This window comes from Microtus ochrogaster, unplaced genomic scaffold, assembly GCF_000317375.1.
Source record: "Microtus ochrogaster isolate Prairie Vole_2 unplaced genomic scaffold, MicOch1.0 UNK1, whole genome shotgun sequence".
Classification (NCBI taxonomy): Eukaryota; Metazoa; Chordata; class Mammalia; order Rodentia; family Cricetidae; genus Microtus; species Microtus ochrogaster.
In genome coordinates this window covers 10,179-23,060 of record NW_004949099.1, presented here as the reverse complement: position 1 = coordinate 23,060, position 12,882 = coordinate 10,179, and the positions used below count along the sequence as shown (strand labels likewise).

Genomic DNA, 12,882 nt, shown 5'->3' with positions numbered 1-12,882 from the left:
TCCATAACCCACTAAATAAACTACACCCAAACTCTCTCTGCATGGTGTGTCTACCCTCCTCTCACCCACGGAGGCCACCATGACTCCTCATAGGACCGGCCTTTCCCCACCATGACTCCTCATAGGACCGGCCTTTCCCCACCTGGGACACAACACATCACACCACCATGGCCAGATGCTGGCCCACAGGGAACCGCTGCTCCTTGGGTAACCTCTGGGTCACCTGCTGCTGCCCCGCTCAGCACACCTGCTGCTTTTTAGAACCATAACATTATGGACTGGTGTGACTTTCAGAAGATAAAACAAATGTGGTTTTCTATGTGATAGGATGTTATTGGGATGTAGTAGACTGTGTGCCTCTGGTGTGAAGCCACCTATGAAGATTTTTAAAGATGTACTTAACGAATGTGAAGTCTGGGTAGAGCTGGTCTCAGAAAAGGAAGTGCTTATGCATATTATAAAGTTTAGAGCCAGGCGGTAGTGGAGCATGCCTTTAATCCCAGCACTTGGGATGCAGAGGCAGGTGGATCTCTGTGAGTTCGAGGCCAGCCTGGTCTACAAGAGCTAGGTCCAGGATAGGTTCCAAAGATCCAGGGAAACTCTGTCTCAACCCCCGCCCCCCAAAAAATAGGCCACAGGAACTGGAATATTTCTTAGTATAGAAATTTAATAAGAACCAAACCAGGGACAATTGGGCTGTCTGGAAAGTTACCATTGCAGTTCCTCTGAGTGCTGAGGCTGGAGAATTGTTGCTTAGGTTCTCAAGATGCTGTTGATCCTTTTCTTATATTTTTGTTTTAGTTTTGAAAAAATAACTTGTACTTAAAGGCTGTGGCTTATAGAGAGAAAAATTTAAATCATCCAAAACACAGATCCTTAAATTCCCAAACACCCCCACTGGCTTTATTTCTGAGTGCAGTCCCTAGACCCAAGCTGGCTTGGGCTTTTAGGGCTCAACAGGTCACTAATGTTGTGGTATAATGTCCTGCTGACCTGGCACCAGAGAGATGGCAAGCAGCCTACACTAGCCAGGGTTATACCAAGCCTGGCTGCAGAGTTTCCGCACAGCCCCTAGGCCTTCCTTTGTGTTACAAAGACATTTTGTTGTCCTATGTTGTTCTTGACTGAGAGTGTCCCATGGATACAAAGCCTATTCAAAACTTGGAACCTCATGAATCAGGTATTTGCAGCTGGCATTGAACTGTTGGAAGCTTCTATCAGTTTGTTTTGAGATATGGAAATCTACTAGCTAACTGTAAATGTGGGGAAAAATAAGGATGCTGGGAGGTGAAGGGAAGGCTTCAGTTCACCAAGACTGAGGGCCCTGCAGCTGCAGAGGCTAAGTATATCCTCCTGTGTCTCTGAGTCTTCGTGTCATGGACACGTGTGCACCCACACACCCATGCAGAAATATTTGTGAAACTGTGTTGATGCTATTTACCTTTCTGTATCTCTTATGTAACTAAACCTGATTCTTGATTTCTGCTTCCTCATTGGCCATCCTCTGTGATTTTGGGGTGTTTTGTTTTTAACATTTATCATCCTGTGTTGCCTCTTCTTTCCTGACTTGCTGAAGTTCTCGCAATGGGCACAACCCTTGTACATCTGAACTAAGTTGATGCTACAGAACACCATGAAAGCCGAAGCTGGAGTTGAAGGAGTGACACTCCCAGTGTCTGCAATGAAGGGGACATGTCTTCAGAATACTGAACTTTCCTTTTAAGGGAAAATTACATTTCACAAAATTTGTATAAGGCCATTGTTTTACAATGATAAGACATTCACGTGTTTCTCAGGGCTGAGTTAGGCTCTGTGTAGTCAACAGACTATTAATGCCACTCTGATGGTGCTGATTCCAGGTCTGCAGTGGTTCACAGTGTCTACCATGTGGGTACTTTCAAGACTCATTCAGATAATCTTGCTAAGAGCTATTCTGCCCGCCCTAGAGGTGTTTTACTATCTTCTCTCACCTCTGCTGTGTGAACAGTGCTCTGCGAAGTGTGAGTTTCCTTGTTCCATCAGTTGTACTAGTTTTCATGTGGCCATTGTCTGGGCAAGACTTTTGATTTTGTTTTCCCTAAAAAATATATCCATGACTGTACCAATCTGTCGTATTTGGAATACTAGGATGCTGTGGCCATTTCTATAGAATGAGTGTTTGCAAGTTTGTATCTTGGGGAATATCTTCTCCTACTTGGTGTTTATGTGAGCGCTGAGATCAGACAGGCTCTGGAAGAGTCCCCTGGTGTCCAGGTTATCTGGGTAGGCCCTAGGGAATTGTGCTCTTAGATGGGGGAGGAGGGCTGAAAACCCGAGTTCCCCTGCTATGTATGTGCCACAACTGGCACATACAAACCAGTACTTTGTAAATTTGGTTACTCTTTGATTGTACATAGTATTTTTAAAAGAAATATATAGTATTTTTATTTAGGTACCTCCAAACTTGAACTCGTCTGTGTTAAGCACTGTAAACGATGCATTTTTCTTTTGAGTACCATCACAGCTGTACAGAGGTTTTCACCGGTTCTATTTTTCTACTGTTACTGGTAAGCATGTAACACTGTATCCTATGTATAACTGGCATTTCAAATAAGTGATGTATATAGGAGAAAGAGAGAAGGAGAGAGAGAGCGAGCGAGCGAGAGAGAGAGAGAGAGAGAGAGAGAGAGAGAGAGAAGGCATGTAGCTGGATAGGTGGAAAGATGGGGACAATCTGGGAGGAAATGGGGGAAGGGAAACATAATCAGAATACTTTGTATGAATTTTCAATAATAATAAAATAAAATAAAACATAAAGTCACTTGGCTTCTATGGTTACTAACACACACATACTAACAAAAGGAGGAGGAGGAAATAAACAAAAAAGATGCTAAAAATAAGTATGAACAAGATAAAGTTCTGTTCAGCCAAAAATATAACAGATCTAAGATATTCCACTTCTCTTATAATATTTATTTTAATTATAGGTATGTGTATCAAACTGTGCACATGAGTGCAGGTGCCCACAAGGCCAGGAGAGGGAGTCAGACCCTCTGGAGCTGAAGTCAGGCTTCCAGACAAGAGTGCTGGAACTGAGCTTGTATCCTCCACAAGAGCAGCACTCACTCAAGCACAGAGCCATATCTCCATCCCCCAAACTGACACAGCTGGACACAGCTGGAGGAACTCTTTGATTGTAAACAACTAAAAGACTCATACATAAAGGAAACCACTATTTCCAGATACTGGAGCACAGGCAGACTAAAACTTTGGGCCAAGTTAGGGAGCTGGGAAGCAAATGGGGAGCCTGTGGCCCCATGACATTCTTTCTGAAGGTTCTTCCACAGGACAGGGAAGATAGTATTAACCTAGGTATGGCATTCTACCCATGCTGGGGAAAGAGAACTTACTGCAGCTTGTGGGCAGAGTATGATGAGACCAGAAGACAGGCAGACAGACAGACAGACAGACAGACAGACAGACAGAGATCCAGAAACCTGCATGAGATTCCTTGTGCATGGATAGAGTGCTCCACAGGCACCAACAGAGAGCAACTGAGGGTCTCATCCTAAGGTGAGCAGAACGTAGAATCCCTGTAACGATTAGAGAGATGAATGGGAGGGTGGAGCAGAGACCCCACACCCCAGAAAACAAGGGAGAGAAACAGGACCCCATCTGCACCCAGAAGAAACCTATGGAACACTGGGGTGACCTAAGAAGGCCCCGGAGTTGTTGTAGCCCCTACTGCTGTCAGCACAGTCACAGCAGAGCCTTGGGAAAGTATGTCTGTAGGAACAGAAAGACCCTGAGGGGAGGAGGGCCAGGCCAGAGAGACAGGAGAGTGAAGGCAGCCACAGGGACGAACGAGTACCAAGTTTTTGTCCATTCAGGGGGTGTTTATTGAAGACCTGGTTTGGCAGGCATGTTGGGATACTGAGGGGACACAAGCATGCAGGGCTTATCTTTAAGAAGTCATCTCGCTGAAGGGGCCATAGGAGGCAAGCGTGTTTCGCATGATTAAACAACGCGACAGCACAGGACCCGAGGAGCTCTGCAGTGAGTCCAGGGCTCTGGGAGTCTCGAGAAGGAAAGACTCTGCTCTGGCCCATTCAGGCCACAGCCTGACCTGTGGACTTCTCGCACACCCAGGGGTAGGCAGCCCCACAGATCATGTCATTCCACATTTGCCTCATGTGGACGCAGTCTTCAACCTCCCCATTCGGATGTCTCCAGTTGTCAGGCTGATTTTTTCCCCAAAACCTGGAAGAAAATGGCTTTACTCTGCTAGAGAAGTCAGTATTCCTTCCCGTGCATAAAGACAGACCTCAGGATGGGGACAGGACTGGAGCCAGAGCAGCCTGCTGAGTGACCCTGCTGAAACCGCCCTCCCTCTGATCCAGGCTCTGCAGGAGCATCCTCCACAGAACTCAGGCTCCGAGCCTCGGAGGCTCTCGGAGGCTCTCGGAGGCTCTCGGAGGCTCTCGGAGGCTCTCGGAGGCTCTCGGAGGCTCTCGGAGGCTCTCGGAGGCTCTGTGCTCCATCGACACGGGCAAGGGCCAAGTAAGCAAGAAACAAATGAACAAATGAAATCAGAAAAACAAGAAGACAACTGGTCTGCCAGCCCCAGGGCCTGTCCTTTCCTGATGTTCTTGTGTTGGCCTCATAGGGTCACATACCGCATGTCATATCACACACCACAGACATTGCACATCAAACATCACACCCATCACTCACACCACATATATCACATAGAAAACCACACATATATGCTACATGCACACACCACAATACACTCCATATGCCACACATGCACACACAAAGCTAACACTCAGTGGACAGGATCGTACACATAGGACAGTAAAGCCTGCCCAGTCTGCAACAGTGGTTCCATGCCTTCTGCTGACTCCGCCTATTCTCTCTATCTATATCTCTTCCAGTCTGGCTATATTCTGCCAAGCCTTTGGCCAAAAGCAGCTTCTTTATTCATTAACCAATAAAAGCAACACATACACAGAAGGACTTACCATACCACAAGACAGTGCCCAAACAGTGCTAGACAGAGGTTAGACTCACCCATTGCTCTGGTATTGGTTAAACGATGTTCCATCCACCCAACGCCAGTCGCCCTCAATGCCATGGTCAGTGAGTCCGATCCAATGGTACTCGTTACTTGTGAACTTTGCCAGGAATTCCTGCACAAAGGAGGCAGGGCTATGAGGAGCTGACTCCCTGGACCATTCCTTCCCTGACCCCTGAGCAGGAGGCCCTTCTCAGTGCAGGGGCTTCCAGAACCTTCCATGGTTTATACAGTATCTAGGGTAGCAGGTAAGTCCCTCTGGAAGCACAGCTTCCCCCATATTGGCTGTCTTGAATAACTCTCACCCCTGAGAAGGAGTGTGGCTTTGCTGGGACAGAAGTCCTCATTATAGTTTATTCTGAGCGGTACTGTAACAAGTCCTGGGAGAGCGGCAAGGAAGGGACAGTTCTGCAAGTTGAACTAAAGTGAACCATGCAAAATCCTCTGCTAGCTTAGTGAGCTCCTTCCAGGCCCTGAGCAGAAGGCCCTCTAAGGACAGTATCTAGGGTAGCAGGACTTTGAGAGTCCCCAGGTGGTTAGCAGTGAGCCAAGCTCCCAGAGAGCCAGAGTCTCCTTTCTATCAGCCTTCCTCAACCACTGGGTATACCCATGCAGACTGCTGCCCCAAGGGGAAGGCTGGCAGGAGCTGAGGGAAAGCAAGAGAGGCACATGCCCGAAACTGAAGAGTGGGACAAACGTCTTTTCCTCCCCTCCTGATGGCATCTGCTGGGCCCTGGTCCTCCCCAGAAGGTTGTCCTCCTTCTCTGTGCAGGCGGCAGTAGCTGCCTGTGCTTCCTCCTCGGGACAGAGTTCTCTTAGGAGCCCAGTAAATAGTTCTTCCTCTCATGATGAGGACATGAGGAGTTCCACCACACACTGGGAGGCTAAGTTTATGTGTCCCTAAACATTCACCACCCCTTAGCCTGCCCCAAGCCTGCTCTGACCTTCTCTTCCTGAGAAGTCACTGATGCCAGGTGCGCTCCTTGGGACTTGCAGAAATTCTCCGCCTCATGCCACGACTTCTTCTCATGAGAAAAGTAATACAAGCTTCCACGGAAGACCATCCAGCCCTGCAGGATCAGCTGGAGAAGCTGACCTAGAACAGAGGTCAGGGAAGGGAGGCTGAAGATCAGAAGCAGACAGTGATGCCCCAAAGTCAGCCTCTACTGTATCAGGTCTGACCTTGGATGGCCACAAGCCTTGGCAATTCCCAATGCTCTGTGCTCTAGGAGCAGGGCTGGGAGGCCATTCCCCAGTCCCATGCCCTATCCTAAAGGCCATCTTCCAAGACACCTAGGTGTCTCTGTCTCAGCTTTGTCACCCATTAATGCTCTCTGCAGATGGCTGCTTTCTGGTATGCAATATTCTCCCACTCATAACTGTCACAGGCCAGGTCCTGCAACTCACAAGTTAACCTCTTTCTCTTCCTGACTTCATCCCCACCCACAGACTCTAACACAACCCCACATTCTCTAGAATAATGTTCAAACTGGAGAAGACAAGACAGGACGAAGACACAGCTTACATTTTTTAATTTATTTATTAGAAGGGTGTCACATGCATGTGACCCAGCACGCGTGTGGAAGCCAGAACGCTTGCAGGAAGCAGTCCTCCCTTCCCACGATGTGGGTTCTGAGGATCAAATTCAGGTTGCCAGTCTTGGTAACAAGCGCTTTACCTGCTGAGCCCCCTGGCCCACCCAGGAAGAAGGCACTTTTAATCAGGTGGAAACATAATGACAGCACAAGGGATTCGTGACATGTGGTTCCAACCTGGCTGAGTCAGCAGCGTCAGGAAACTGGCTGAGATGCATGCTCCTTCTCTGCTCAACTCCCAAACATGCTTTAGCACACACCATGCATGCATGGTTGTGCCTGCTCTGTGGGTGATTCTGGCATTTGTCTGAGATCTGAGGTTAAAACGGAGATAGGCAGCCTCTTCTCTAAAAGTGAAGCCCTGTGGTCTCTGTGGCTGCTTCCTCAATATGGCAGCAGGAAGCAGTTAGAGACCTTAGAATGCAGAAACCAAAAATGCTCTCTGTTTTGCACTTAAAGAAAAAGTTCAAGGGTTTGGGAGGTGGCTTGATCAATGATATGGCTGTTGCACAAGCATGGGGAACTAGTTCAACTCCCAGCACCCACATAAAAGTCCAGTGTGGGACATGGTGTGCCTATAGTCTCCGTGTTGGGAGGCGAAGACAGGTGAGACTCTTAAGCTGATTGGCCAACCAACTTAATGGAATTGGGCAGAAACATTGTCTCCAAAATTAAGGTGAGGAGGGCTATAGATGTAGCTCACTGGATAGAGTGCTAGCCTATTTTACAGAAAGTGCTTAGTTCTGGCCACAGAACTGCATAAACCAGGCATAGGAGGGCACTTCTGGATTCCCAGAACTCGTGGAGGTGAAGGCAGGAGGATAAGAAATTCAAGGTCATTCATGGTTAGATAGCAAAACTTAAAGACAATCTTAGGAATAAGAGACTGTCTCAAGGATAGAACGAAAGATAGGTAGATAGATAGATAGATAGATAGATAGATAGATAGATAGATAGATAGATAGATAGATGATAGATAGATAGATAGAGAGATAATAGATAGATAGATGATAGATAGACAGATGATAGATATATGATAGACAGACAGACAGATAGGTAGATAATAGCTATATAAGACAGATTGAGTGAGGAAAGGCTAAGGAAGATAATCTGGCCTCTATATTCATGTGCAATCATACGTAATGTGTACATACATTGCACATACTGAAGAGGAAGAGGAGGCAAGTTGAAGACATGGCTGTCAGCCTGACTGCTACTAGATTCACTTATCAGATTTTCCTAAAGTACTGATTTTCCTCCCCAGATTTTGAGGTAAACAAAGAGGCTAAAGGGTCATAGGCCATCATCCTCCCCAGAGGCTACATCTCCCAGGATTTATTCTCTTCTCTCTCTCTCTATCTCTCTCTCTCTCTCTCTCTCTCTCTCTCTCTCTCTCACACACACACACACACACACACACACACACACACACACACTTTTCTCACTTACTCTGTGTTCTCTGCTCCTGTGAACCCACAGCTTCCTGCAGGGCTCTAAGGCGACTCTGTTCCCCCTGTATCTTGGCAGTGAGAGTTTTGGTAGCCTCCAGATCTGTTTTCAAACTCTGCAAGTCCTCCTTGGCCTTCTGCAGACTGCTCTGTAGCATCTGGATCTTGGATTTCAGAGCCGCGACATCCGCCAGGCCTCCTCTCAGGGTCTGTAACTCCTTCAGCTGATCACTGAAGGCCTCGATGTGGGAGGTAAAGGAGCTGGTGCTTTTCAGCTCAGCTTTTAACACCTGAATCTGGGCATCCGTCTGCTCCAGGTGGCCGTTCGCCTTTTGTGTCTGGGCAGTGACTGTTTGCAGGTCTTTCCTTAATGAACTCATTTCATCACCAGCCCTCTCCAGATGATCTCTCATGGCCTGGATCTCAGCACTAGTGTTGTCCACACTGCGCTGGAGAAAGCTCTGGGTCTGGGAGCTGAGGTCATTGGAACTCTGCAGACTTCTCCTCAATGCCTGGATCTCAGTCTGGGCTTCCTCCAGGCCTCTGCCCAGGATGTGGAGATCAGCACTGGTGTTTTCTGTGCTGCTCTTTAAGAGACCTTGGGTCTGGGAAGTCATAGCATTTGCCTTTTCCAAACCTCCTCTCAGACTGTGGATATCAGCACTGGCCGACTCCAAGGAGATTCTCAGTGCCTGGGTCTCCAAAGCCAAGGAACCTGAGTCCTTCAGCAGACCTTTTGCCTGCTGGATGTCAGCACTGGCATCCTCCAGGTGGTCCCCAAGCAGCTGGACCTGAGAACTAACGTTCTCCACTCGGTTCTTCAGCATCTGTATCTCCTCGTACCAAGTGTTAGAATTCTCAACATAGCCCCTAACCCTCTGGGTAGCCTCTTGCTTTTCTGCCACGCTGCCAGAGTGGGGATGATCTGAAAAGAGGAAACAAGGGGTGCCATTGAAGCCCATTATGTAGGGATATGTAGGGAAGTTCAGATGGCAAATCAGAATGTTCCAGAATGTTCTAGGTTATAAGTTAACACTGTCAACTTGGAAGGATCTAGAATCACCCAGAAGACAAACCTCTGGTTGTGTCTATAAGATAGTTTCCAGAAAGGTTTGACTGAGATGTGAAGACCCACCCTGAATGTGGGCTGTACCAATCCATGGACTTGGGGGAGGGGGTCCTAGATGGAATAAAAAAGAGCAAGAGCTGAGCGCCAGTGTCATAGCTCTCTCCTTCCTGACTGTTGATGCAAATGTGATCAACTCCTGCTTCCATGCCTTCCACCTTCTGGCCATGATGAACTGTCCTTCAAACTGGAAGCCAAGACAAACTCCTCCTTTAGCTGCTATTGTAACATGTGTGTTGCAGCAGATATATTAGACAGCACATACATTAGATACATTAGAGAGCATATTCATTAGATAAATTAGATAGCAGATTCATTAGATAGCAGATTCATTAGATACATTAGATAGCAGATACATTAGATACATTAGATAGCAGATTCATTAGATACATGAGATAGCAGATTCATTAGATACATTAGATAGCAGATTCATTAGATAGCAGACACATTGGATGCATTAGATAAACCTCCAGACACAGCTCTAAGTGTTCCGGGGGCAGCCCACTGGTCCTGCAGCTTTCTAGACTCTGGGGATGGATCGCCCAAGGATGCAGATCTAAAAACAAGGTGGGTGGAGAGAGAGCTGACTGCTGCACACACACGAAGGAATAGGAAAAATTGAAGTTCTGGCCTGGGTTTAATTCCCAGCACTACTCACGATCATATAACTGAAAGGGGACTGAAAAAGGAAAGAACATAAATTTTCGATCCTTTTTTTTTTTTATGAAACCCTATAACTAAACTGCTCTTTAGTCATGACAAGAAGGAGCTACTTGAAGGTCAAGTCAGGAGAGAATCGCAGGGATCATCAAGGCTACAAGTAAAATCGGGGGGGTGGGGATGGGAACAGTGATGGTGAATTGGCTCCTCGCCTTGACTATAGAGATGGTTTCAGGAACACACTTCTTCACCAGGATTTATCAGAGTGTAGGTTTTAAGAATGTGCCCAACCTTTACAGCTACGATAGCTCAATAAAGTTGTGCTTAAAACAGAACAATTTGGAGCTTGGAGATATAGCTCATTTGAGAGAATGCTTGTTTAGTTTGCACAAGGTTATGGGGTCCATCCCCCAGCACCACAAAATCTGGGCATAGTGCCATACACCTGTAATTCCAGGATTAGAGAGGTGGAGGCAGGAGGATCCGAAGCTTAATTTCATCCTTAGCTTTTTTTATTTGAAATCAACCTGGACTGCATGAAACCCTGTATCAAAAATTAAAATGGTTCAAAGGATGTTCTTTAAAGGAGGAAAGTGGGAGGCAGAACTAAAATGTGGCCATAGAAGCTGTACCCAGGGCCCGTGTTCCCCCATGCCCGACTTTCCAACCCCATCTCATTGTGACTACTCACTGTCAGGCTTCTGTATAGTAGAGTTGCTTCTCAGAGACCAGGCTTGGAAGGAAGGATCTTCATTCTGCTTGGGTCTCCAAGTCTGTAAACCTGAGGTAGCCATTCCTGGGTCAGCTCAATTCACAGCCCTGGCACGACAGGCTGCCCCACACTAGCTAGGGACAGAAAGAGGGAGGGGCACCAAGGACCACCCCACACAGCTTCCCTACAAAGCTTCCATTCTCTTGAGTCATTTCAAAGCACGATGAGCTCCAGGCTGGACCAAGGTAGGTGGTAAATTGTTGTTTCAGAGAACATGAAGGCCCAGAGGCCTGCCCTTTGTGTCTCTTGGGGTCTTTACACAGAAAGGAAAATTCATGGTGGCTCAGGTCACCTGAGAACTTACCCACCAGAAAAAGAGCCAGGAGAGAGAAGAACACAGCCATGAGTGTCAAGAAGGCCTGGACAAGCCTCAGCATCCTGGAAGCCACAGGAACAGTTGGTATAGGGTCCCGTCCTGCAGGGGAGAAGACAAGGCCTTTGGGGGTGAGTGTTGGGAGGGCTAGGACTGTCACTCTCTGGAACAGTCCTCTAGCTTGTTCATTAGAGATGAGAACAGCCACCATGTTCTCACAGGGGAGCTACAGGCAGGAAAAGGAAGCATTCTCAGTGGACCAGGCAACAGCCAACAATCAGCAGCTCACACCTCACAGAAAGCTGTAGTGGACCAGGCAACAGCCAATGATCAGCGGCTCACACCTCTCAGACAGCTGTAGTGGACAAACCAAAGATCAGCAACTCACATCCCACAGAAGCTGTAGTGGTGTCCTAGACAGAAAACCTGCCCCAGAGGGCATGCTACAGAAGTATGATCAGAAACAAAGAAGAAAATGAAGGAGGAGGGGAGATGAAAAGGAGGCCCATGGCAGGGTCCCAGACCTCCAGGTCCAGTTTTGTTAACAAACCTGACTAAATGAAGCACGATAGCCCCTGGGATGGATGGTTGCATTCCTGGAGCCTCCCACAGAACTTGAACTGTTGTCACAGGGGCCCTTGCCTTCTTGGCACTGCGGTTAAGGGGCAAGGGTACACCCACTAATGACCTCAGAAACCACCAGCCCCAGAGGATACGGGGAGGGTAGGCAGTATTCAAAGCTGGGGTTCAAAACCAGGCCATCTGAACTTAAAGTGCACCCTTTTCTTCCCTCGGGTTACTGAACCCAGTGCAGGGACTTTGAAGGTTCCATACAGAGGCCCGGGCTCTCAGAGTTCTGGGCATCTATTGACCCATTTATTTCACCCTGACGAAGGTGGGGATGAGATGAGTTTCTGGACTGGCATGGATGGGGTCAGAGGGCAGGGTACAGGCAGAAACCCTAAGTGTCCTCACCTCCGGGCTGTAGGGAGACATACTGGTTGTCTTTGCAGAATCGAGCCACATCTCCATCCAACTCTGCCTCCTTCATCCTCTGGCACTGCTCCTGCCACCGGGTCCCCCAAAGGCCTGTCCTGTGAGCCAGCAGCAGTGGGAGCCGAGACAACTGGTTTATGTTCTCTGAGGAGGTCATGACCACTCCCCTACCCTGCCTCCTTCCTTCTGACTCTGCAGAAACCCTGTGTCACCCCTGTCCCCTCCTCCTGGAGAACCAAAGGCCAAGAGCCCAGCAGCCCTCTTCCTCTCTGCCCCGCCCCCCTCAGTGCCCCTCAGAGTCACATACCCCAGATCCTCTTCAGTGAGGTCTGGGTCAGGCACCGAGGAAGGGCAGATTACAGAGGAACATCCTGGTGGAGCTGATGTTCAGTCAGTGAACCGCTTGCAACACAGCATGACAACCAGAGTTTGGCTACCCAGCACACACATGGCAGCATGTGCCTGGAGTCACAGGGCTGGGGAGGCAGAGGCAGGAAGATTCTTAGCACTTTCTCGTCAGCCTGCCTACTTGAATCAGTGAGTACTGGGTTTGGCGAGAAATTCGTTTTCAATAAAGGTGGAAAGAGACTAGGGAAGACAGACCGTATTGACCTCTGATTTCTGTCAGGCTTGAGGTAGCACTCGGGAGGCAGAGGCAGGAGGATCTCTGTGAATTCGAGGCCACTCTGGTCTACATACGTGAGTTCCAAGGCAGCCAGAGTCACATAGTTAGACCCCATCTCAAAAACAAATAACAGTCAGTGCATGAGGTGGGGGGGGGGATTTGCAGTGGAGCAAAGTGTAGGTGACTGCCCGCCCAGAACTCTAGAACTTTGTAGACAGAGCAGAGGAAAAGCCCTGAGATGCTTTAATTTGGTCTCTGACTGGGTCCTAGTTCAGAATTTCTGCAACCCTG

General features: G+C 48.1%; 1 protein-coding gene across 1 annotated transcript; it reads right to left on the bottom strand.

Moving 5' to 3' along the window:
• Positions 1 to 3,874: 3,874 nt before the first annotated feature.
• On the bottom strand, positions 3,875 to 12,061 carry Clec4f (C-type lectin domain family 4 member F). The gene is made up of 7 exons (XM_013352937.1): positions 11,946 to 12,061; positions 10,962 to 11,072; positions 10,577 to 10,666; positions 8,101 to 9,024; positions 6,001 to 6,152; positions 5,053 to 5,171; positions 3,875 to 4,239 (listed from the first exon to the last, which is right to left on the bottom strand). Exons 1-7 carry the CDS (start codon positions 12,019 to 12,021, stop codon positions 4,089 to 4,091), a joined length of 1,623 nt encoding a protein of 540 aa, XP_013208391.1. The 5' UTR covers positions 12,022 to 12,061; the 3' UTR covers positions 3,875 to 4,088.
• Positions 12,062 to 12,882: the final 821 nt, after the last annotated feature.

What these genes read in the sequence shown, in the direction of transcription:
- Clec4f (XM_013352937.1), bottom strand. Translation starts at nt 12,021, where the DNA reads ATGAAGGAGGCAGAGTTGGATGGAGATGTGGCTCGATTCTGCAAAGAC. An exon ending in TACTATACAGAAGCCTGACA is followed by an intron (nt 9,025 to 10,576) that starts GTGAGTAGTCAC and finishes TCCTCTTTTCAG; the next exon opens with ATCATCCCCACTCTGGCAGC. An exon ending in ACAGGAGCAGAGAACACAGA is followed by an intron (nt 6,153 to 8,100) that starts GTAAGTGAGAAA and finishes CCTCTGTTCTAG; the next exon opens with GTCAGCTTCTCCAGCTGATC.